Genomic DNA, 25,146 nt, shown 5'->3' with positions numbered 1-25,146 from the left:
GGAGAGCACTTGTCATGGTGAACACGCGGTGATGTATAGAAGTGTTGAATCACTATATTGTATATCTGAAACTAATATTACAGTATGTTAACCAACTGGAACTTACGTAAAAACTTTTAAAAAATGCACACTAAAATTAATTCGACTGAAATCAGTCCTTACCTAGGTTATTAACTGAGCTCTAACTTAAAATTTGAAGAAATAAATTTAAATAATAATAAATAACCATTTCTAGTTACCACTAAATGATGATAGACTATTAAGTCTAGTTCACTTTTATTTCTTCCAAAATTTTATTATGAGAATTTTCAAACATACCTATCAGCAATATATCACAATTGATATTATATTTATTATGTTTATGACATATTATATATTTATTATATTTCTTTATTTTTAATCTATCCCTATTTCCATTTGTCAACATCAACCTCTCATCATTTTTGCTGTCTTCAAGTTGTAGCATTACTTTTTTTCTTTTTCAGGGCACAGAGATATCAAACATTGACAAACACACACAATCATGAACTACCACCACAATCAAGATACTAGACAAGGGCTGGAAAACTATGACCCAGCAGGAAAATATGGCCCTTGGACAGTTTTTGTTTTTGTTTTAAGATTTATGTTATTTATTTGAAAGAGAGAAAGAGTGCTCAAGCAAGCAAGGAGAGAGTCAGAGGGAGAGAAATCCCAAGCAGATTCCCCGCTGAGCCAGAGCCCCCCCCACCCCCCCACCGCCCATGCCCGCTGGATTCCAAGACCAGGACTGAGATCATGACCTGAACGGAATCAAGAGTCTGATGCCTAACCAACCAGTTGCATCACCCAGGCTCCAGTTGGCAGTTTTTATAAATAGTTTTATTGTAACACAGCCACACCCATTCATTTACTGCAAGCCTAACTTATTTACTCTTTGGCTCTCTGCAAAATAAGCATGATGGTAGTTGTATGTTTTTATAGATGTTCTTTATCAAATCAGGAAATTACCTTTCTATTCATACTTTGCTTAAAGTTTTTTACTATGAATGGATGTTGAATTTTGTCAAATGCATTTATGGTGTCTATTGACTGCGGATGGCATAAACCACATTGATTGGTTCTTAAATGTTGAAACAGTTTTGCAATCGTGGAAAAACAGCTATTATCAATTTTATATATTGCTCTACTTAATTTACTAGTTCATATTTGTTGAGGATTTTTCTGCACATTCATAAAAGTTATTAGTGTGTAGTTTTCTTTGATTGTATTATTTTTGTCAGACTTTTTATCAGAATAACACTTGCTTGCCTCTTAGATGTTTCTTTCTCTTGTATTTTCTTAAGTATTTGTTCTTGTGTTCTTAGCACTAGTATTATTTCTTCCTTAAATGTTTGGTAGAATTCACCATAAGGCAACTGGACCTGAATTTTTCTTTGGTGGAAGGTTTTTTAACTATGAATTCATAATACTTTAATAAGTATAGGACAAATCAGGTTACTCTGTATACTCTTGAATGAGATTAGGAGTTAATGTCTTTCAGGGAAAATGTTCCAACTCATTTAAGTTGTGAAATTTATGGATATCAAGTTGTTCATTTTTTTCACTTGTTGTCCTTAAAATGTCCTAAGATCTGTACTGATGCCCCTTCTTCCATTTCTGATATTGATCATTTATATATTCTCTCTTTTTTTTCCTTGACCATTCTGGCTAGAGTTTTATCAGTTGTACTGATCATTTCAGAGAACTAGATTCTGTTTTCATGGATTTTTCTCAAGGTTTATGTTTTAAAATTTATTGCCTTCTGCACTTATCTCTTTTACTTTCTTCTGCTTGTTTTGGATTTAACATGTTTGCTTTTCTTTTCATTGTGTCATAGTTGAAGCAGAGATCACTGAGACTTTTATTCCTTTCTAATAAAGTCTTTAAACCTATAGATTCCACTCTAAGTACTATGTTAGCAGGATCCCAGATTTATTTGGATGTATTTTCATTTTCAATCATTTCAAAATATTTTCTAAAAATCTGCAAATTCCTCTTTGATCTAGGGTTATTAGAAGTATGTTGTTTGATTGCAAAATATTTGGGGATTTTCCAAATACATTTCATTATTGATTTGTTGTTTATTATATTGTCATAGAACACATTTTGTATGATTTCCACTTGTATAAATATGTTAAGGTTTGTTTTATAGCCCATGATGTTATGGTCTCTCTTGGTGAATACTACACATGCATGTACTTGAAAAAAAAAAAAAAAGTGTGTTCTACCACTGTCAGGTTGTTGATAGGGTTGTTCAGAATTCAATATTCCTACCAAACTTCTGCCTACAGATGCTACAGAGAGGAATACTAAGGTCTCCATCGACTGTACTTATTCCTTTCTCTCTTTGTTGTTTCAATTTTAATTATGGCATCCTGCATTATAAGGTTGTATTGTTAGCCGCATTCATATTTAGAATTGTTCTGTCTTCTCAGTGAGTTGGCCTTTTCACCTATATGTTAGTATATCCCTCTACCTACCTGGTAACAGTCTTTCTTTTGAAATATATTTAATCATATTAATATAGCCAACCCACCTTCCTTTTTTGTTTTTTTTTAGTTTTCTTTTGATTAGTATTTCACATGTCTTTATTATTCTTTTATTTTTAACCTGTTGATGAATTGGAATATAGCTGTGTTTTGCATTTTTCTATATGACCATCTCTGTCTTTGAATTGGTGTGTTTAGACCATACATTTTTTAAGACCATACACTTCAATGTAATTATTAATATTGATGGATTTGAAATCTACCCCATTCATATTGTTTTTCCTACTGGCTCTATCCATTCTTTGTTGCACTTTACATTTTTTTTCTGCCTGTTGTCATATTGAATATTGTTCATAATTTCATGTTTATTTATATTTCTGGCTCTTTATACATTTAAATATGTATATATACATATATACATGTACATGTGTGTGCATATATATGTGTGTGGGTCTGTGTGTGTGTTTATCTGCAATCTGCCACAGTGAGCCCTGAGGCTTTCTTTGGAGGAATCTGCTTTCCTTAGAAGTATAGGTTCTTTGGTTTCCTATCTCTTTTATATAGATAGTATATAAAAATATATTTTTCAAATAGGCTCCATGCCCAGCATGGAGCCCAACTTGGAGCTTGAATTCACAATCCTGAGATGAGGACCTGAGCTGAGATCAAGAGTCACATGCTCAATTGAGTGAGCCACCAGGTACCCCTACCTACATTTAAAAATATTTTAAGAGAACGCCTTAGGGTTTACAATATAAGATTTTGTTCAATATAACTTCAAATAATATTTATTTTACTGACAAGTAACCTAAGAATTTATGATAGTATGTTTCTAATTCCTCTCTCTCTCATCTTCTGTGCTAATGTTGTCATTTTACTTTTCCATATGCTATATATGTTATAAACCACAATACTTTGCTACTGTTTTTGCTTTAGGCAATGATCTGTTAGAGCAATTCCAAAAGAAAAAATATCTTTTACATTTATTTTCTTTTTAACCATTCCTGGATATGGATTTTCATTTCTTTTTATAGACCTAATTTTTTTTTTCAGTATCATGTGCCTTCTGCCTAGGATATGTCCCTTCAGCAATTCTTGTAGCATGGGTCTCATGTAAACGGAGTGTTTGATTGTCTGAAAAAATGTCTTTGAATCATCCTCAATTATGAGAGTTATTTGTGCCTTGTATAGACTTCTGTGCAGACTTTTTTTTCTTTCAATGCTGTAATAATGTCACCTGTCTTACATAGTTCAGACAACAAATTTGATGTCAGGCTTCGATTTCTTCCTTTGAATGCCATGTGTCTTTTATTTCCACCCGACTCCCACTCCTGATGCCATCACTATTTTTTCTTTATCTTTTTAAAAACACTTTGAATATGATGTATCAGAGTATGCATGCATGTGTGTATTTGGAGACTGTGTTTATTCCACCTGTGCAGAAGGCCAGACAGAAGTACATTGCATTGATGCCTGAAAATGGACGCACCATTTTCTTCCGCGAGAACATCATGCAGGAATTTGAGGCAATATTGTCAGGAGCTGAGCCAGGTTTGAGTTTCATTGCTACAGTGAGTTTCAGGGCACCATAGACTCTGCTTCAGGTGGTGCTATGGACTGCATGTCTGAGTCCCCTCCAAATTCATATATTGAAATCCTAAGCCCCAATGTGATGGCTTTTGGAGGTGGGGCCTTTGGGAGGCAACTTACGTCATGAAGGCAGAGTCCTCATGAATGAGATAAATGCCCTTATACAAAGAGGCCAGAAGAGATAGCTTGCTCTCTTTCTGCCATGTGAGGATAGAAAGAGAAGTCGGTATCTACAGTATGGAAAAGGGTTCTCACCAGAGCCTGACCATGTTGATACTGTGATCATAAACTTGCAGCCTTCAGAGCTATGAGAAATGAAGTTTTATTATTATCACAGAGTGGGGCTCTGTGATACTTAGCTAGAGTGGCCTCAACTGACCAAGATAAGTAGGAAAGAAGGTAATTCTCAGAATTCTTGCAGCACCCACACCTTTTGGCCTCCTCTGTGCACCTGTGCCTCAGAGGGGTTCTCTCCATGCTCTCGCCACTCCTCCAGGGGTTGTCTGCTTCCGATTGTCACTGGTGTTTGTTGGCCTGGTGATGTAAAACAGGCAGATTCTGTTGTCCTGGTCTGGGATCAGACTTGGGTAGGACGATGCCTGGGCATTAGGGATGGAAGTTCTCAGTGAGCCATATCTTACTACTCAAGGGCAATGACACTTTGCAGGTCATGAGAGAGGAGACTTTCCTGACCTTCCCCCTGTGGTAAGAAACCTCGAATGATACTGGTGTCAACCCTCCGCCCAGGACCATTTCCTGTTTTTCCCATAGGGCTCACGTGTGGTGTTCCCTAAGGAAGACGAGTACTCCATGAGAAAGAGCACTCAAGGAGCTGGAAACTCCCTTGTGTCTTTGTCTCAGGGGCTCTATTCTCTTGTGCTAGCTCAGACTCAGCCTTTAGAAGTTTGTTTAAAAGTTTTTCTGAAATCCTCTTACCCTCTTATATGATGCCTTTGTCTCTCCCACCTGCACTCTGCCACAGGTGAGCTAATACTCACCCTGAGGCTATCTTTGGAGGAAACTGCTTTCCTTAGAAGTATAGGCTCTTTGGTTTCCCATCTCTTTGATAGATCCATGAAAGGTTATGATTTTATAGTTAACCTGATTTTTTCTGGCTTTTAGTACAAGACAGATATGAAACACTGTGCTACACATTTGACATTCCAGACTATTATTATCTTAATAGAGTCATCTTACTTGCTTATGTTAATGTAGTTATGAAATCATATTTATCCTTTTACTATTTCCTGATTCTACACCCTTTGATATCTCTCTCTTTCATCATTGGTCCTGAAAATTAGATTTATAAAATTTTAATAAGATTATGGAAATAAAATGATATATAGTGATATTTCGTAAGCACTTCCTAGAATTTGAAAATTAAAACATTTCCTATTAAAAATATAACCATTATAAAGGGAAAGGATTTTTATTTTCTCTGGATGTAGTTTCAAAGCTATTGCTAGATATAAGGTCTTCTAATGCAATATCATGCATGTTATGACTGTTTTGTGTTCAGAACTGAAATCACATCCCTGAAGTTGCTAATCAGTTACAAAAGCAAAACAAAGCATCCTGCTTGATGTAATTAAGACAGTTATGTTCACCAGATACACTGTTTCCTCATGAATCTTTGAGTCATCTCAACTTTGGAGGAAATGTGTCTTTAAGTATTTGTTTATAAGTGTTAACAGATTTTCCATAAGAAATATATATACTTACAGAGAAATTACAGTTGATTCCAAAATTGCACCTTCTTATGAATGTATCAAATGAATAAAAGAAAGGGAAACTGCCCTAAGAGCATTCTCTACAATTAGCTCAGTGTCCTGTAAGTTTTAGAGTCTGGCTGAGACTGAATATTACTGTCTTTAAAAAATAGATGTTTCATGTAGTGAAACAATATAGTCTCTTGCAGCCCTGATATTCTATAATTTTTAAGTTGCATATCTCGATTTTTAGTAATTTGATTGAAAATCACACTTACGATGAATCTTTCTGTAATTGCAGGTTTTATATGGGGAGAAATTAAACAAATGTGGGATGGTGGACTTCAAGATTACATCCATGATTGGTGGAATCTAATGGATTTTGTGATGAATTCCTTATATTTGGCAACGATCTCTTTGAAAATTGTTGCATTTGTAAAGGTAACTATTGTTTATATTGTTGATAAAGCATAAGTTCTGATAAATACTGGTATGCCTTTGATTGCTATTAATTTTACTAATAATGTTACCTTTAGAGCATTATGTATATGTGATATTCACCTCCTCATCACTTTATTGATAGATGGGTATAAAATACATAGATAATATCAAATTTATAGTCATAAAACAATGTCACAATTTGAAGTTGTCGCCCAATTTTATTGCATCTAAATTGAATGATGCTTCAAAATTACTCACCATTGTTGCTCTCACTTCTGATCTTTCTGCTTCTAATGAAATTCTACCTTAAACACTATTTAAATTTTGGCAACCAAAATCTATTTTTATCAGTTACAACTAACCGATAACATTACATAGATCAAAATATTACTTTCAAAGCATTGAAATTATTTCAGCTCAAACTAATATAGTTTGATATAAATAGAGCAGAATAGAATCTCTTTCTCTTCATCCCTTTCAACACGACAGTGCCTGAAATCTCATACACCCGTCACTCCCCCAGATTTTGTACAATATCAGTCTTTTCCAAACCGCAGAATTTATGTAAAACATGTTTATTCTTCAATGACAATCTGAATTATTTTGTACTTTGGGGGATATTTTTTGAACTGAAATATCTTCTCCTTCCTGCCTTTCTTTTTCCCCATTTCTTTTTCTTTCCTTTTTAAAATTTTTTCTTTCAAAATGATTAGTGTATTAGTAAAAAATAAAGAGTGTCTAATTGGGCTTTACATGAACAATTCAAGCAATTTAGTGATCTGATCTAGAAAATACTAACATGGAGGTGAACTCATGTTCATTTCATCTAATTCTTAAAATGGCCACCTGAGTCTCTTAGTGCAGAGTTCAGATCTGTCAGGTTCAAAAATACCCAAAGTTGGAAAAGCCAGAGTTTCTAGAATTTGTTCAATTAAAATGTTGCCAGCATTCACCAAAACATTCAGAAAGAGCATTACCTACCAATTTCATGGACAGGAAGCTATATTTTAAGAATAGAATGATAATTTGGTAATTTTTCCCCCTGCATTGAGGTTAATGCCCTTGATGACCTTAAGAGAAAAGAAGGTACTGTCTTAACTAAGGAGGTTATGCATCTATATAGGAGATAGACAGGGTTGTTTTTTTGTTTTTTTTTTTTTGTATTTAAAAATTTTTTTTAAAAGATTGTATTTATTTGTCAGACAGAGAACACAAAGCACGGGGAGCGGCAGGCAGAGAGGGAGAAGCGGACTCTGCACTGAGCAGTGAGTCTGATGTGGGACTTGATCCAGGACACTTAACCAGCTGAGCCACCCAGGAGCCCCAGGCAGTCTCTTGTTAAGTGCATATCTGTCCAATTCTTATTTTCTTTGTAATGATCCTTAAGTATATCTTTAAGGTCTATTTATCCATCTTTCTACAAACAAGTAATGTATCTGTTTTTTTTGTAGCCCCGTACGAGTATAAAATTCTGGTAACTGTGGCAGTTCTCAAACTTTCAGCTGCAAAAGAATTAAGTGGAAGGCTTTCTCCATCCCCAGAAATTCTAAAGTAGGAATATTAGGGAAGATCCTAAATTTGCATTTATAACAAATTTATCAGATGTTGCTGATGTAGCTGATCTAAGGAAGATACATTAATGATACTGGACTGTATAATTCTGTTGAACAGTTAAGAGAAGTATAAGATTGATACCAAAAAGAACTTCTCTTATATATTTTTATACATAATATTTATACTAAATATAGAATATATTATATATTACATTTACATGGTGTTTACATATAATACATATACATTTTAATATATAAGAACTCTGGTATATGATGGGTACAATTATATAAATTAATGAATATTTGTAGTTTTTTTTGTCTTAGTTTTATGAATAAGATTTGAATTTTCTTAAAAAGTTGTAAGTTCTTCAAGTGCAACATCAATTTTAATAGTAAGATGTAAATATTGGCCCTTATTCTACAGCAAGAAAAAAAGGTTATGCTTAAAATTCAACTTACCCACCCCATGTGATGAAGAAGGTGTAAAGGAGTGAAGAGGAGATGGAAAGTGCACATGAATTACCTCAGATGACAGTGATGTAAATAACATGGAATCTCAAGAAATACAGTTTGTTTATGCACTGTGGTCATAGGATTTCAACTATGATTGTAATGGAAAGTGTCGAGTGTCCTTTCTGATGATTAGTTTGTGAGACTAAAACTTGAGTTGCTGGGGAGGAGTTTATTGGGTAGTGTTTTCTGGGCTCACTTCTTTCCTCCATCACTTACTAGTTATGTGAACTTGACCTGATTCTCTGCCTCTTTGTGCCTTAGCTATAAAATGAGACTAATCATTTCTATCTTGTGCTGTTGGTATGAGCAGTAAATGAGGTGACATAATTAAAATGGCTGTTACAGAATAAGCGTGCATTATTAATTTTTTCTTCTTTCTCTTTTACTTCTATGTCCTCCTCCTTCATATACTATAAGCCCATTGGACTTGCCTTTTTAAATGACTTTATTATGCCCCCTCATTTACTTTATGTTCATTGAAAAAAGTTGGAGCTCTGGATTCACACTCACCTTTACCACGTGAAACCTGTGTGGGTTGGGGCAAGTTATTTAACATCGGCCTCAGTATTATTACCCGTTGAATGAGGATAACAATCAAAAGAACACTTACTTTGGGAGTCTAATGCCGACTTGTTGACTCACCCTTCCTTACCTTCTTTTATTTATCATTAAATTTTTCATGCTAATTTCTAGGTAATTTATAAGTTACAATTTCTGGAAAAGGTGCCATATTTGTGTACAAAAATACTCTGCTATAAATAAGACAAACAGCCATTATGTGAATCAATCAGTAAGAATTTCTGGGAGCACACTACAAACCAGGATTTCATCTGTTTTCTAAGAATGCAAAGATGCATGGGATATATCTGCTGCTTCAAGCAATTCACAATCAGGTGGAGGAAAGAGATATGCATATAAGTAAGAACCTTCCCATACAATGAACTCTCCAACAAGGCCTGTGGTAGCATCAAGGAAGGAACTAAACTCTACTGGAGGTATCTTCGAAGACAGAGCCAGTGGGCATCGATTGGGCTCATGAATGTGCCTGAGCATTCCAGAGAGAAAGGGCACAATGCACAAAAGAGTCTGAGTATATAAGGAAGGTCAATATCAAATACAAAAACAATCCTGTAAATGGGGGCGAGGAGAGGATGGGAAGAACTTTTCACATTCTGCTATAGAATGTGGGATTTACCCTATTAATAAAGAGGGGCATTAATAAGATTTAAGCAGAGAATGAGTCAAATGATACTGAATGCCTGAAGTAGAGAAATGAACACAGGGGAAGCTGCTGGAGGCTGGATTTGAAAACAAAAATTAGGAGGGAAGAGCCACAAGATACGTGATTTATTAATTATGAAATATGAGGCAGATGGAATCCCATGATGCTGCTTACTGGTAAATAGTTTAACTATTTACCAGTAAGTAAATGTGGTGGTGGTGCAAGCACGATTACTAAGGAGCTATATCTCAGATCTCTGTGGGATTATACAGGTTTTACCTCCAGTCTGAAGGTGCATAAATGGGAGTAAAAATCCAACCCTGCGTCTTTTCAGCCAAGCCATGGATCCAGACCAAAAAAACCTGTCAGTCCACAAAAAGGAAAACCTTTCAGAAACAGATTTTTCCAAGGGGAGAAACTTTTAGAATAGGTGTGGCAGAAGGGCCACACTTGCTTAATTGATTTACCCTTTTGTAATTCTCCACCTAGAGGTGATTTTTAAACACACACACACACACACACACACACACACACACACACACACACCAAAGGGTCCTTCTAAGGCCATGGTCTGAGCTCTGATCTGTACTTCCTCTGAGTACCACTTATACCACTTCCTAACTGTGTGATTTGGGGCAAGTTACTTAATCTATACCTCAATTTTCTAATGTGTAAAATGACACTATTAATCAAATCCTATAGAATGTTTGTGAGGATTGCATTAACAAACATTTAATGTCATAAGTAGAGCTTAATATAAACACTTGGTATTGTTTTTAATTTGAATGTACCATGCAATAACATTATATTGTACAGCCAAAGACAGTACAAAAGTATATGTGACTTCACTATTCTCCTTACACGAAAGGCTTTGTTGTGGTTCTTTAAATACCTTGATTCATGGACATTTCACAGCTCATGATCTGTTAGCCTTTTTTTTTTTTTTTTTTTTTTGTCATTTGCTCTTAACTCTTGGAGAAGGTTAGTTGACAATTTCCCCTTCTCACTATGTATGAAATACTAGTTAATCCAGAGCTTGTTGATGTTGATGTCTGCGCACTCTTACAGAATGTTACTTTGTCTTCTTTAGGACTAGTTTGCTCCTAAATATTACCCAGTCCTTGTCTATATGTCTAACTTGTCTCTTATACTTATCTTTAGTCATTTGGCAGTAATGATTGAATTCTTATGCCTATTCCAGTCTGTGATATAAATAATATTTTCAAAAAATTAAAATCATTATGGATAAGAACATTTATTTTAGGAGTCATGATGAAATTGGTCATAGTGCCATTCTTCGAGATAGTTCTGAATAAATACCTCAGTGATCTCTCCTATGCTTATCAGCTAGACTAGAGACACATATTGTTTCTATTTCACAAATGTAACTGCAATGTACTCTCCAAATTAGGGAATTTTCTAAATATTCTCTAGTTTTATGGCATAGAGCTCTGTAGAGATTTTAAATCCTAATTGTTTAATCTGGTATCATCTATCACAGGAGAAAATCCGATGCCTTCTTATTGTCTTTCCCTACTCCATTATCTAACCAATTTGTGGAAGGGAAAAGGTTTTCACCTTAAAGTCAAACATTAAAACCAGTTTATGTTTTCTGTTTATTCTCACATGAGGAAATTTTAATTTTGTATCAGTTTAATTTTTTTATTCATGTTTATTGGTTGCCTGAGTTTTATAAATATGCATCAGAGACTATAGAAGATATAAATAACCCAGCGTCATGATTCAGGTCGTCTTCCTTTCTTAAACACTTCTGCTATCATATTCCTGACCTGACATCAGCTTCCTCTTGGAGTCATCACTACCTCCAAACTCTCCATATTCCAGCTACAGTAAGATACTCACATCTCTACACATGATTCATCTTTTCCAACAACCACATTTTTGAGTATGTCTATGATTCTTCATCCTCGAATGCTTTTTGACCTCCTATCATCTATAAGACACTCTATTAGATGTCTACTTCCTAAAATGCATTAAACAGAGCTCCCTGCATGGGGAAACTGACAGGTAATCCAAGAGGTTTAGAGGTTTGGAGGTCTGCAATGAGTGAGTGAGTCTCTTAAAAAGAATCTGAGTAGAAATTAAGATTTAGAGCAAAACCATACTATGATATATTTTATTTAAAAACAAATACCTGAAAGAAAGAGGAAGGCAGGAATTGATGGTCCTAGGAAGGCTTCAATGTAAACAGTAGCTCTTGATCTTTCTCTTTCCTTTCTTAAAATAATTAATTGATTAATTAATTAAATTCAAGCATAATTAACATATTTGGTCTCTATCTTTCAAAGATTATTCTATAACCTGGAACTACCAGCTCCAGTCAAGAGGATCCTAGTGTTCACTCCTCCGTGGTCAAAGAGTACTTGTCAAAGGAATGATGAGCATTTCTTAGTTAATGTCTGTTTTCTTCACAATATATAAGCTCATAAAACATAAACTGTATTTTATTTCCTCACCACTGTGAGCCCTGAAGATGGTTTCTAACATAGAGTAGGCACTCAGCATATATTTAAGAATAATTAACAGCTGAAGAATGAAAATAATTAGAATTTAAACCCATTCTAGACAAAGGGCCTGATATTCATAGGAAGGAATTTTGGTGAGAATGTGAAGTAATTTGGAGAATGACAAGTACTAAAGGTTTGAGCCAGAGCATTAAGCACCAAATTGAGTACAAATGGTAGGTCAATCTCAAAAAAAGAAGTCAGAACCCAGATTCCAGAGACTTCCTGTGACATGTCGGAAAACTAGAATTTCATCTCAAGAATACTGCAGAGTACTTAAGCAAGATATGAGATGGTCTGACTGACCTTTTTAAAAGATGATTCTGGAAGAAACAGATGATTGTAGAAATAAGGCCCAGGGCAGGGAGAGCAATTAGGAGGCTATTATAATAATTTCTGAGGGAAACAGGGGAGCTTTTTTTTTTTTAAAGTTTTTATTTATTTATTTGTCAGAGAGAGAGAGAGAGAGAGAGCGAGAGCGAGCACACACAAGCAGGGGGAATGGCAGGCAGAGGGAGAAGCAGACCCACCCATGAATGAAGGAGCCTGACATGGGACTCGATCCCAGGACCCCAGGATCCTGACATGAGCCAAAGGCAGACCCTTAACTGACTGAGCCACCCAGGTGTCCCCAGAGGGACATTTCTAGTCAACGAAAATACCAGTGAAGACTCTCAACCTCAAATTCTGCTTTGGGTGATCTGTTGCCACTCCCTAAGATCAGGGAGCATATACGGAGAAAGAGTTTGAGGAGGAACAGTCAGTCATGAGTTCCAGTTCTGGCCTGTGAGGTTGAGATGCCTGTGAGGTATCTGTGTGGACATATCAATGAGGCAGTTGAATATAAAATAGGACTGTAAGGGGAGACATCTGTGTTAGAGTTAGAGGACTGGGCGTCATTAGCACATAACTGACAGTTGAAACCATTGAAAACCTCCAGGGGATTAGACAGAATGATAAGGAAGAGGCTTGTGAAGCAAAGTCAGTATTTAAGGAGCATGTGAGAGAGGGAGACAGGCAAAGGATCCTGAGAAGCAGCATCATGAATGGCGGGAGGCAAACATGCAGAGATTAAAAAATGAATATAGATTTTGTGAAGAAGTTTTAGAAAACAGAACCAAAGAGAAATTTTAAATTCAAGTTAAGATTTTAATTCCTAATAATAGAGTTTGGAAACTACATTTGAAGTTGAAGAATTACAGTTTTTCTCTCCAAGTTCAAAGAATGCCGTAGCTTGTAAGAATTTTAAAAATTGCTCTGTAAAACCATGCCTATATTTAAAAACCGAAGTTAAATGTATACGTGAAGGACAGGAGAAAAATTAGAAAGTAAAACTTAAAAGAATGACGTCAAGAGATAATTACTAAATGTTTATGTCTCTATTGAATCCTGACAGATGATGAGGTTTCTGGATCAGAGAACAAATTATTTACTTACATAACAATCTTGACATTGGTTCCCCATCCTCCAGTTCCCCACAGGGCAACAGATAAGAGCCCAATGTACCCTCTGCATACAGGGGCTCGTACCACAGGAGGGGGACTGCGGAAATCGGAATCTCAGAGCTTGCACAGGGCAGCTGTGCCAGCTGTCCCTCTTCCCCCTGGAGAACGAGAAAGGCCTTCACTTTCTAAAGTAAACACCATCTCTCAGGGGAGGCAAAGGTCCCTACTTTTATTATCCTTAGAATCTAAGCAGATGGCTCCAGGGGAGATGTTTCCAAATCTCCCAGAAAGTCTCTATATTTAACTTCCCAGGCTTATTTGCCATTCAGACATCTTTTAACAGCCATGCAATGTTTTGCTCAGGAAGCCCTGACCATGCATAAATGTGAACATATTCACAGAGCATTGTTTCCCAACAATTACCAGAAGTGCTAGACTTTGAAGCAGACTTGGGTGACTATACTGGGGCAGAATCTAGCATCTCGTGATTTATAAAATAGAAAGCCTTCCTCTTGATTTTGCAAGTCCCAGCTGAGACAGTTTGCTAAGAAGGGACCCGAAGTACCACGTCACCCTGTGGTGATGGAGTCTATATCCCACTGAGCCCAGTGCCTGCGAGACCGAAAACACGGAACAGATCTCCAGAAGCCTGGATCATTTCAAAGGGCCCTGAAAGCTTGAACAACACGTAATCTCTGTTCATTTCCGGCCCCATCAGCCCCAGATGGAATTTATCACTTTCTCTTCTCTATTCCCACAGCATTTTGTGTTAATCTCTTTGAGCATTTTTATTATTAGATGTCCCTCTCATCCTCAGTGGACAAAAAGTATTCAATGGAAGAAAATGTTTCTTGGGTACCCATTGCATGCACCATTGTGTTAAACGCCATAAGGAATTCCGAGTAAATGATCACATCCTTAAGAATGCTTACTGTGTCATATTTAGCATAGGGAGAGAGATAGAGAATTACTCATCGATGCAAGGGTGAGGGGAGATGTTCTCTACCTAAACATGTGTCTTTCAAGAGAAGTGAGAAAAAGGTGAAGGTGATTTTAGACTTTGAAGGAAAAGGTGCCCTGTATATGAGGCGACCAAGAGAAGAGAATTAGGTAGTGGTTGATACCACAAACCCTCGCCTTGATACTTGTTATAATGAATAAAAAAATAAGTTTTCAAATGCTTATGCATCTTCAGTGATTAGCTCTTTTATGGTGAAGTTAGCAATGTTCAAGAACAGTTATCAGCATTTAAAAATAGAAAATAATTTCCCTCTAGCTCAAACTTGATTGTTTTAAGTTGTCACTCAAGCAAGACTCTGAGTGTTAAACAAAATCAGAAGCTCGTTATGTATTTTCTCCCCAGGGAGATTAAAAAAAATACTATCTATTAGTTTCAAGAGAATCAATTAACATTTGTAAAGGTCTTTGGTATAAAATGCAATATAATAGGAATGGAAATATTCTGATATTCTGATGGGACTCATACAGAAGAACTGTTTGTTCTAACATGATTATTAGGAAAAATAGCCAGTTGTCTGGACATATTTTTTAAGGATGTGTATGAAGAAAAGAATTCAATTTATTGTTTGGTTCCTACACAGGTTTAATCATAGATTCTGCAACAGTATTTCAAAGAGCATATTTGATCCTTTTTAAAAAATGATATAAATTTACCTCAGTAATACAAAGGATGAGTTTCTTTTTGCTCTTTGTATAGCACAGTGTCAAGATAATTCAAAGCTGGCATTTTAATTAACTTAGTCTTACTTTTTAAATAATTGCTAGTCAAGGTTTAATAAAATAGCAAATATTTCTCTCAAATCACATATTTTATCTAATTAGGGAATGTTCTAACAAATATCATGTGTTCTACATGTTAAATTAAAATAATTAATAACCCATTGACTTCCAGGATGATTTCCAAGTTGGGTTTTATCTGCACTTAGGATATAACAGATACAAAGAAAGCACTGACAGTTATGCCCATACTGGTCATTACTATTCCAGGGCAAGGGACCAGTACTTCCACTCATTTATTTGTAATTTATATCCCACATGCATTCATCTAGACTAGGCAAATGTGTCAAATATAATAAGTAAAACCATTGATAATTTTGTTCAAAATTTAGTTTGCCTTTATAACATAGCTTTCTTTGTTATCACGTTGCTGTCTTTCCCCCATATAAAATCAGCTTTTTTTCAATGTAACATTTTCTTTTCTTTTTTATAAAGTTCAATCGGAAAGGTCAAGATTAGACGTAACTCACATATTAACAATGGCAAGGACAGACCAGGAAGGCCACCTTGATTAAAGCTTATACATTATAAATGTCTTTAATAAACTCTTGTTTTTGTGTAGATGAATATTGCTGCCACCATCATGAAGGACGACAGGCCACCTTGCTGCATCTACCTGTAAAAGCATTGAGACCTGAACTTGACATAGTCACATGTATGCGTTTGTTTTATTTTCCCTGTGTTTCTCTTTTTTCTCCAGTACAGTGCACTTAACCCACGAGAATCTTGGGACATGTGGCATCCCACCCTGGTGGCTGAAGCTTTATTTGCCATCGCGAACATCTTCAGTTCCTTGCGCCTGATCTCGCTGTTTACTGCAAATTCTCATCTGGGGCCTCTGCAAATATCTCTGGGAAGAATGCTCCTGGACATTTTGAAGTTTCTATTCATATACTGCCTTGTGTTGCTAGCATTTGCAAATGGCCTAAATCAATTGTATTTCTATTATGAAGAAACAAAAGGGTTAAGCTGTAAAGGCATACGATGTGAAAAGCAGAATAATGCATTTTCAACGTAAGTTGAACAGATGCTTTTATTGGTAACATTGTGCAGAATTCAGAGGGCATTACATTATGAATTTGAACCATGATAAGTGGTTGCAAAGAAAATTGTGCTTAATGCAGAAAACAGAATTAACGTGGCTGTGAATGAATGGATCCTTCTGACATTAAAATACATATATATCCAGAACATTTATTTTAAGTTTTAGTAAAATGGTTTTTAAAATGACCTCATATAAAGGAAAGCTATATATTCAGTTTTAAAATGAGAAATAAAGAGGAAACCTCTGCCCTACTGACAGCTTACAAGCTCGTTAAAAGATAGAATATACATAAGGCCAATCATGTGAGAAAATTCCAGTGCTTCTTGAGCTTTCCATGTTTTCCAGATAGGAAAGTCCCTTTACATGTTCTTTATTCTCTAATTACACACACACACACACACACACACACACACACACACCCCTAAGCATGGAGAAATAATCCAAAATAGGAACCCCGGGCTAACCTAGGCCACTATAATTATGCACACAAAACTCTGTGCCCTTATACCTGGTGAGCGATAGTCCTCACTCAGTGCCAACCTCTGGTCATTCTCAAGCAGGTTTGCTGACAGCATGGGTTCATGGCCCTATGTCTGATGCTCACACAGTCTGCACACCTGTGTCCATTTCCTTCCCACTATGATCACCAGACAACTGTGATAAACAGTTATTTAGCAGATGAATGAAGAAGTTAGGTCATGTTCCTCTACACAATACCTAAACAATACATGTTCATTTTGTAGGTGACTAAAAAAATCAGACTCTATTCATTGGCCATTATAGAATTTCATGTTAAATAAGCAAGTGCAATAATTTCTCAAGTAGGAAAAATCAATTCTTTCATATAAACTAAGTCACTTATGGCTACAGTATTTTTGTTGATTCACTTCTGTGTGGTTTATCTTTGATCCTAATATTTAAAACGCCATTTTAAGTAATCCACATCAGCTTCTTCGCACACAAAATTTTAATCTCAGCCTTAGCTGCCTCAGATCCTTCCAGAAATAGATTTGATACAAACCCTGAGTCATAGAGGAAACAAAAGGGCATTGAAGTTTCCCCTTATCTTTTCATCCCTTGCTCTCAGCCAGGAGTTCTCCAGCCTGACTGACTTACTCAGCCTTGTCATTTTCCTCATGCCCTTTTCCAACCCGGGACAGGAGGGATTTGCTGAAACCTCTTGCAGCAACGTCCTTGTGACTAGCAAGGCCCTGGATTGTGTCTTAGTGTTGATACCTGAACTTAATCTTTCCCCACTCATTTGTGCTCCTTGATGTGGTCATTTGCTCCTGACAGCTGAGACCAGGGATTTACAACGGTCAGATCCCGCCAACCTCAGGCTTCCGACTTAAACATCCTGGATACTCTGCTGTCTGTCTCACTCTCTGTTGTCTGTCTCTTGATTTCTGATGGAGAGCCCTTCTCCTTACCCCGGTTTTCCCAATTCTCTTGTCACTTTGCACTGCGTGCCCTTATGCAAACCGCTGGCCAAGACCCCCCACCCTCACCCCCCGCATTTTCTACGTGTGTTGTATTCCTCCACACAGCACCTAGAACTGAGTTACCTCCCACATTGTGTTTCATTCAGGGAAGAGTCCTGGTTCCAAGACTCAGCCCCTTCTCAGACATCTGATCATTTGCAGTTAACCCCATCCTCACGTATGATCCCTGAGCTCCCAGGAATCACATTGTTGTATTACTGGTTTTGTGGTAAATGTTTACATATTATGAACAAATTTTATTCTCTGTCATTGCTATGGAAGCCTGAGGCAAAATATCTAGTATAAATTGCATTCTAGAAGCAAATGTATTGAATTGCTTGGATCGTGTATTATTTTAGTGTGCCTGCCAACGGTCTTCTATGGTCATGAAAAGCAACAGATAACTGCGTATCTCAAATATTATAGGTCCAAATCATTCAGCCCAAATTAATCAGATATTCTACCTGAATTTTTTCCCCAGGTCATGGAATGTAAATCGGCAAACAACAGATTATTTTATTCAAAAACTAAAAAATATAGCAATAATTCTTGGTATAATTAATACATTAGAATATATAGAATGTCTGAGACAGGCATACCTGTCCCTTGATCACCCTGTTTCAGTATAATGGGTCCAGTCACTGCAAGAAGATGTCTAGCGAAGCCCTCTACAGCTTATTTCTTCGCTTTTGTTGGTCTTCGATTTTCTTTTTATAATTTCTTTTTATTAATTTCTTTTTATAATTTATATTACTCCATAAATTCCAAAGGTTTTTTGTTTTGTTTTGTTTTACTATCCACCATCTCAGAGATCTTATTCCATTTGAGGATTGAAAAACATAATACTTCATGTAAGGCACCTAATACGGTGCCTGCTATAGAATATGATAATAAAAAAATTGCTACATCTGTTTATCATTATCAGTAGTGGCAGAACAATATCTCCTACCTATGTCTCCCTGGTGCCTCTTTATTACTCCTTCCATCCAGGGTGCAAATGTAAGCCGAAACTCTGAGCCCTGTGTTTCCTACTAGCTTCCACCCCTGTCACCCTCCTTCCCTACATCCAAACAATCCTGAAAAGAAGCCTGAACAAGATACCTTGTTTTCTTCTTATCCATTCTTCACCCAATTGCAGTTTGGCTGCTGCTTCCATCAGGCCACTAACACTGCTCTATAAATATCTAGAGCCTCCATATCCCCCCTGTCAAGGGATATGTATCTCTTTAAAGCTTTTTGAATGTGTCTGCATCGTGTGACCCTTTTAACATTTTCACTTTTGAAATCTTGCCCTCCTTTAATTCCAATGTTACTATGTCTTTATATTGTGTCTCTTACTCTTCAAATTTTTCTCACTGTTCTCTGATAATTATATTTCACTTATTGCTTTTAAATAGTGATCGTCTTTGTGACCATGCTCAGACCATATTATAGTATCTCTGTGAAAACTCATGTGTGCTTATGGATGCAGCCCCAGATGTCTTGAGGGATGACTCCTACATTCCTATCACTAGCACAGACCTCTCTCCCTGATACCTGTAAGTCCGCCTGTCCTATGGATGCCTTTCCATTCATCTCTCCTAAAAATTTAAATCCAAGGAAAATTTCTCAGTCTCTTTAAAAATTTGTTCTTCCTCCTCCTTAGTGCTCTTTCTTAGTCAGTACTATCACAACTCACCCAGAAATTTAAATCAGAAACTTTTGCTTTATTCTAGATCTTTCCCTCCCCAACCCTTCCACATGCAGTCAATAGTGTCTATTCCTGCTCTTCGTTATCCTGGCGCCATCTTCCCTTGCTCACCACCCATGCCTAAATCAAAGTTTCCTTACTCCTGGCCTCTGCCTTCTTTTATATGTCTTTCATCTTGTTCCCTGAGTGATCTTTCTGAACTATGATACTCCTCCATTTAAAGTGTCTACATGGTTTCTCATTCTTTACCAGACACTGCCAAATTCCTTAGCATGACATACCAGGTCTTTCAATGATCTGCTCCTTGTTTCCTTATCTAGCCTCATCTTTCTCTATCCCCCGCAAAACAGTTTACTCTTCAGCATTTACCAGTCAATCCCCAAATATGCCATATCCTTCTCTCACCCCAGAATGTCCTTTCCACACGGCAAAATTGTCTTCTGCTTTCCAAATCCTACCTCAGATGTGCCTTTTCCAGGATGTCTTCCTGATCCCCTCCTGACTGTTGTGAGCTCCCAGTGGACACAGCCCGGTCTGTGTTTTCTGTGTCTCTCTTTCGATTTCCCCACCAGAGAATAGACACTTTTTTTCTACTCTTTTCATGCTTCTAGATTGTTTTCTCTTTAACGTGGGAAGAACTGCATGATACCAAAGAAAACAAAAAATAGTTGATTTGGGAATATTTGTCAGCTTTTCAAAATTCACGGTTTGGTATGGGTTTGTTGTTTTTTTTTTCTCCTTCTAATTAAATATCTACATTTGAGCTTCCAAAAAAAAAAAAAAAAGAAAGAAAAAAAGAAAACCAAATATTTAGTCACTGCCATTATTCTACATACAATTTTAAATTAGTAGTCTCTGGTTAAGGGACTCTTGTGAAGAGAGGGCCATGGGCTTTATGACAGATGTTGGCTCATTAAGAAAATTCCTTTTATGTTTATTGAAGGTATATTCCTCAAAATTGGAACTGGCCAACTGAAAGCATACTTCTTTTGTTTTAATTGCATTATTCCTTATAAACCAAGAATAAAATAGCCAGATGTGTCTTATATTAATTTATGTCTCATCATTTCCATTTCAAAGGGTAGGGGGAAACCTCAACTGTGGAATATTATTACCTTTTTACTTGCTCTGTTTATCTAGTTATAAGTATTTAACTGGGAAGCAAGCTAGTATTTTAAAGTAGCAACTGAGAAATATCTTTAAGGAGCAAGAGACAAAAATGTTATCTTTAGGAAGATAATGCTATAGAATCAAACCATAGAAATTGTCAGGGTCTAATCAACTAGGACTTTATGCTAAGAATTATTTAATTAAGTGTGGTTTTATCCTCAGAACCCCTCTGTCCTTATCTCACCCAAGAATTGGGAAAATAGTTGTCACATAAAGGTAGTCTGAGATGCACTGCAGCTAATGACCTTTCAATCTATGGGCAGTCTTGCTATCGATAGTTTTGGGAATCACTAATGGTGGAAGCATTTCTAGAAGCAGTGGCTTTAAAATGTCAACTTAGATTGCTTTTTTTTATTCCTTATAATTAAATAATAATTAACATAAAAATATGAATAAGAAACACTAAGGTCTTAATACTAAGGTCTTAATTAATCTAATAGTAAATACATTTTGGTTAAGTGGAACTATTCTCACATCTCACTTTTGATTCATTTCACTGAAGAAAAAAGAAAAGAAAAGGAAAATAAAAATGAAATCCAGAATTGGTCACAAGATGCACCTTATTTTGAATGTTCTTCTTTTCAAATTCTAATTAAAAACCTAAATAAATGTTTTGATGAAGGGTTGGCTAATATTCTCTAATAATTAGTAGTTCTTTTTTAGACAGAGGCAAATCAGTATTATTCAACCATAGCAATCAATTTATTTTATATAACACTTTTTATTTGAACATTTAAAAAAGCAACTGTTATGGGATTTATGTGGCATTTTATATAATTTATTATAGCACTTACATTATGTAACTTCCAGCTCTCTCTCTGAACTGCTATTGATACCAGGGGAAAATCAGCTGAATTATATTTGTATATTCATGGTGAGAACTCATACCATTTAGAAAGAAAGAAAAAAAATTATCTTACATTGAATCCAAATGACAGTGTCATTAATTTTAGAAATTGTCCTCAAAGTTACTAAAAATTAAAAACTTATGGCCTGATCAAATTTACTTATTTCCTGAGAAAGTTTTCAAAGAATAACTTAGAGTAACCTTTGCCTAGGGCCAAGGAATTAGATTAAACTTTCCCTGATAGTATTAGAATCTGACATCTGGGTTGGCCTTTAAGAATACATGTTAAAAAAAAAAAAAAAAGGAATACATGTTCAGCTCCTCACACGATGCACATGCCCGCTGGCAAAACAAAGTCTTATTGAAGTTGATCAGATCAGGCCCCTTATCATTTTATGATAACTTGCTCCACTGTTGAATAGGTATAGCAAAATAAATCAATAAATAATTACATATTTTATAATTAAAATTTAATTAAACAATTAAAAATGTGAAACTGTTTACTTTTTTTATTTTTTTTTTAAGATTTTATTTATTTATTTGACAGGGACAGATCTCAAGTAGGCAGAGAGGCAGGCAGAGAGAGAGAGAGAGAGAGAGAGGGAAGCAGGCTCCCTGGCTGAGCAGAGAGCCCGATGCGGGACTCAATCCCAGGACCCTGAGATCATGACCTGAGCCGAAGGCAGCGGCTTAACCCACTGAGCCACCCAGGTGCCCCCTGTTTACTTTTTTTAAAAGCAATAAACTCAAGAAGAGAAGTCCTGAATGCCAATTAAGAGATCATTAGATTCACCTACTTATACAGGCCAGAAATTCATGGAAGGTTTCAAGGAACAGGAGTTTGGTCTAAGAATCATGCACAAGATTATAGCGTTTTGATCCTCTGAGCAAAGATTGATCTTAGCAGGGGCAGAATCTAGAGCCAGGCCTGGCTTCAGGAAGAGTAGGAGATGACATAGGCCTGGACTCTAAGATCGTTTACTCTGAGAACCCATGTTAATCTGAGTCATCTATTCCAAGTCTATTTTCTTCAGTGTTTACTTATTTATTACCTGGCTTATTTCTCTTCAGTTCCTTCATTTGTGCTGTCTTAACACTTTTAGCTTCTCATAATTCCTGTCATTTTGGCTCCTTTGGGCAACTTCCTCATTCTCTTGGTTTTTCTAAGGTAAATTTATATAGAAAGGAAATCTGATAGTGTAGGTTCATCTTTTTCTTATCAATCCATGCCATTAACCCCTGGCCTCGTATGGATTGGCTTTCCTTGGGTCACTTGACTTCTGAAATCCTACCTCCTTAGTCATCATGACTGATATGAGAATAGTTTTTGTTTTTGTTTTTACAATATAATGTGATTAAAGTTTTATTTTAACCATTTGTCAAAGAGTGTAAAAATTCTTTATTGTTTGGTTACATTACACTAAGATGATGGTCCTGCTGAAACAAACCGTTCTTCATTTAGGTTCAGACACTCTTTATCTGATTTTGTTTCCTGGAGTAAGTTAAGGAAACTTTCAATAAAACACCAGCGTTCATTCATTGGCAGGAATGAATTAAGTGTTCCCTGAAATAGGAAGAATAGCAAATTTTGTTACCTGAGCATTCTGACATTTGCCATCTTACAGGATTCACTATGTACAACTTTAACTGTAATTGTGGAAATCCACAACGATAACATAATTTTTAGTCCTTCTACAACCAAGAAGCAAAACCATGTGAATGCACTGACATCTTTCAAAGACTAAGTTTGAGGATGTATCATTGATTAGCTATCAATGCCCTACAACACTGGTTAGCAAGCTTTCTGTGAAAAGGATAGTAAATATTTTAGACTATGTAGGCCCAATGTTCTCTGTTGCAACTACTCACCTCTGCTATTTTAACACAAAAGAAACCATAGCCAATGCATCAATAAATGATTGTGGCTGTGTTTCAATAAAACTTTACTTATGGACATTGAAATGTGAATTTATAAAATATTCACAAGTCATAAAATAGCTCTTTTCCCCAACCATTTGAAGAGCAAAAACCATTCTTACCTCAGGAGTCAGGCAAAAACGGGCTATGCGTCAAATTTCCTCCTCTAAGAAACTAAATAGCTTTCGAATTTCTTAGGAAAATGAAGTACACTATTTGGGCTATATGATGAAAATAATTTTCTTTAATTCTTTTTATTAAGTTTAATTTTGTAATTTTTAATATCTTTTATTAAGTTTAATTGTTAAATTAAGCAAATACATGTAATAGGAATCAATTTTATTGTTATAACCTATTGTATAATAGTTCTATTAATATAGCTATTAGTGTCCTTTTCTCTTTTTTTCCAGATTATTTGAGACGCTCCAGTCCCTGTTTTGGTCAATATTTGGGCTGATCAACTTATATGTGACCAATGTCAAAGCACAGCATGAATTCACTGAGTTTGTGGGTGCCACCATGTTTGGGACGTACAATGTCATCTCTCTGGTTGTCCTACTCAACATGTTAATAGCTATGATGAATAACTCTTACCAACTCATTGCTGTAAGTTGATTAACTTTATTTTAATTCCACATTTCCCCATAGAATGTGTTGTTTCTATCCATACTCTATCCTATTTATCATAGAAAACAGTCTCTAATAGGCTACTGAGGAGACAGAACAGAATTATAATATGAATGGTTAATTTGAAGTTTCTAAACAGTATTGTACCATATTTGGCTACATACTAACTTAGTTTTGTCAGATTATGAAAGATTATAAAATAAATGGAATCTATCTTTACAGGCAGTCATTGGTGATGGCAAGCACTGGGGGAGGGATGAGTTATGAACAAGTGGCTTATCTCTATGCAACACCCTTTGCACTCTGCATTGTCTCCGACCATTGAGCCTCAGTCTAGGTATAAACAAACTCCTGCCAGCCTGGCAAGATAGAAAAGCTAGCCTTGAGGGGAGTCTGAGGGAAAAATGCACAGGATTTTCAATTTCTTAAATCCAGAAAAAGCAATGTAGGAGTAACATTGGATTCTACAACAGGGTATACAGTACCATATACACTTATTTGAAACTCTAGAATCCAAACAAGTTAGTTTATTTATTCATTCATTCAACAAATTCTTATTGAGAACTTCTTCTGTTGCCAAGTACTATTCTAGGAACTAGAAATACAGCAATGAATAAGAAAGGCAAAGCCCTTTGTCTTCCTTGAACTTCCCAGGAGTCAATGGCCATTAGCAATAGCAACAGAACAAACCCATACTGGAATAAAATACATTTAGGTCTTTTGTATTTATACCTGATACAAGTAGCATTTTATAAGCATAATTCATAACCATAATTATCTCTTTAAATAGCTACAATTATATTGCATCTTTGTGTCTATTGCTAAACTGCTGGAATGTTATTAGTTATTTTGAGAAGCAGCATTCTGCATTTTACTTCAACTATCTTTATGCGGGCAAGATGCCTGTCACAGATGAAAAACTGCATAAAACACAAGAATAGATGATTTTTTATCTACTGATTCACAAACTAAGTATTTACATAGGATATACCAGGGTCCTAGGATTTGCAGGTGAATATATGAATTTGTGGAGCTTCATTTAAGCATCTTGTAAGTATGGCTTT

General features: G+C 35.9%; 1 protein-coding gene across 1 annotated transcript in view; it reads left to right on the top strand.

Moving 5' to 3' along the window:
• The window catches only part of LOC111158553 (transient receptor potential cation channel subfamily C member 4), a 202,419-nt gene that overhangs the window by 159,879 nt on the left and 17,394 nt on the right, over window positions 1-25,146 (top strand). Inside the window, exons 5-7 of the mRNA XM_022520653.1 lie at window positions 6,111-6,250; window positions 16,006-16,319; window positions 23,866-24,061. Of these exons, the coding sequence (XP_022376361.1) occupies window positions 6,111-6,250; window positions 16,006-16,319; window positions 23,866-24,061 (650 nt within the window). The remainder of the gene's footprint in view (window positions 1-6,110; window positions 6,251-16,005; window positions 16,320-23,865; window positions 24,062-25,146) is intronic.

This window comes from Enhydra lutris, unplaced genomic scaffold, assembly GCF_002288905.1.
Source record: "Enhydra lutris kenyoni isolate GAN:26980312 unplaced genomic scaffold, ASM228890v2 scaffoldscaffold60, whole genome shotgun sequence".
Taxonomy (NCBI): Eukaryota; Metazoa; Chordata; class Mammalia; order Carnivora; family Mustelidae; genus Enhydra; species Enhydra lutris.
Note: the sequence above shows the minus strand (reverse complement) of the source record. Positions and strands in the feature narration are given on the sequence as shown.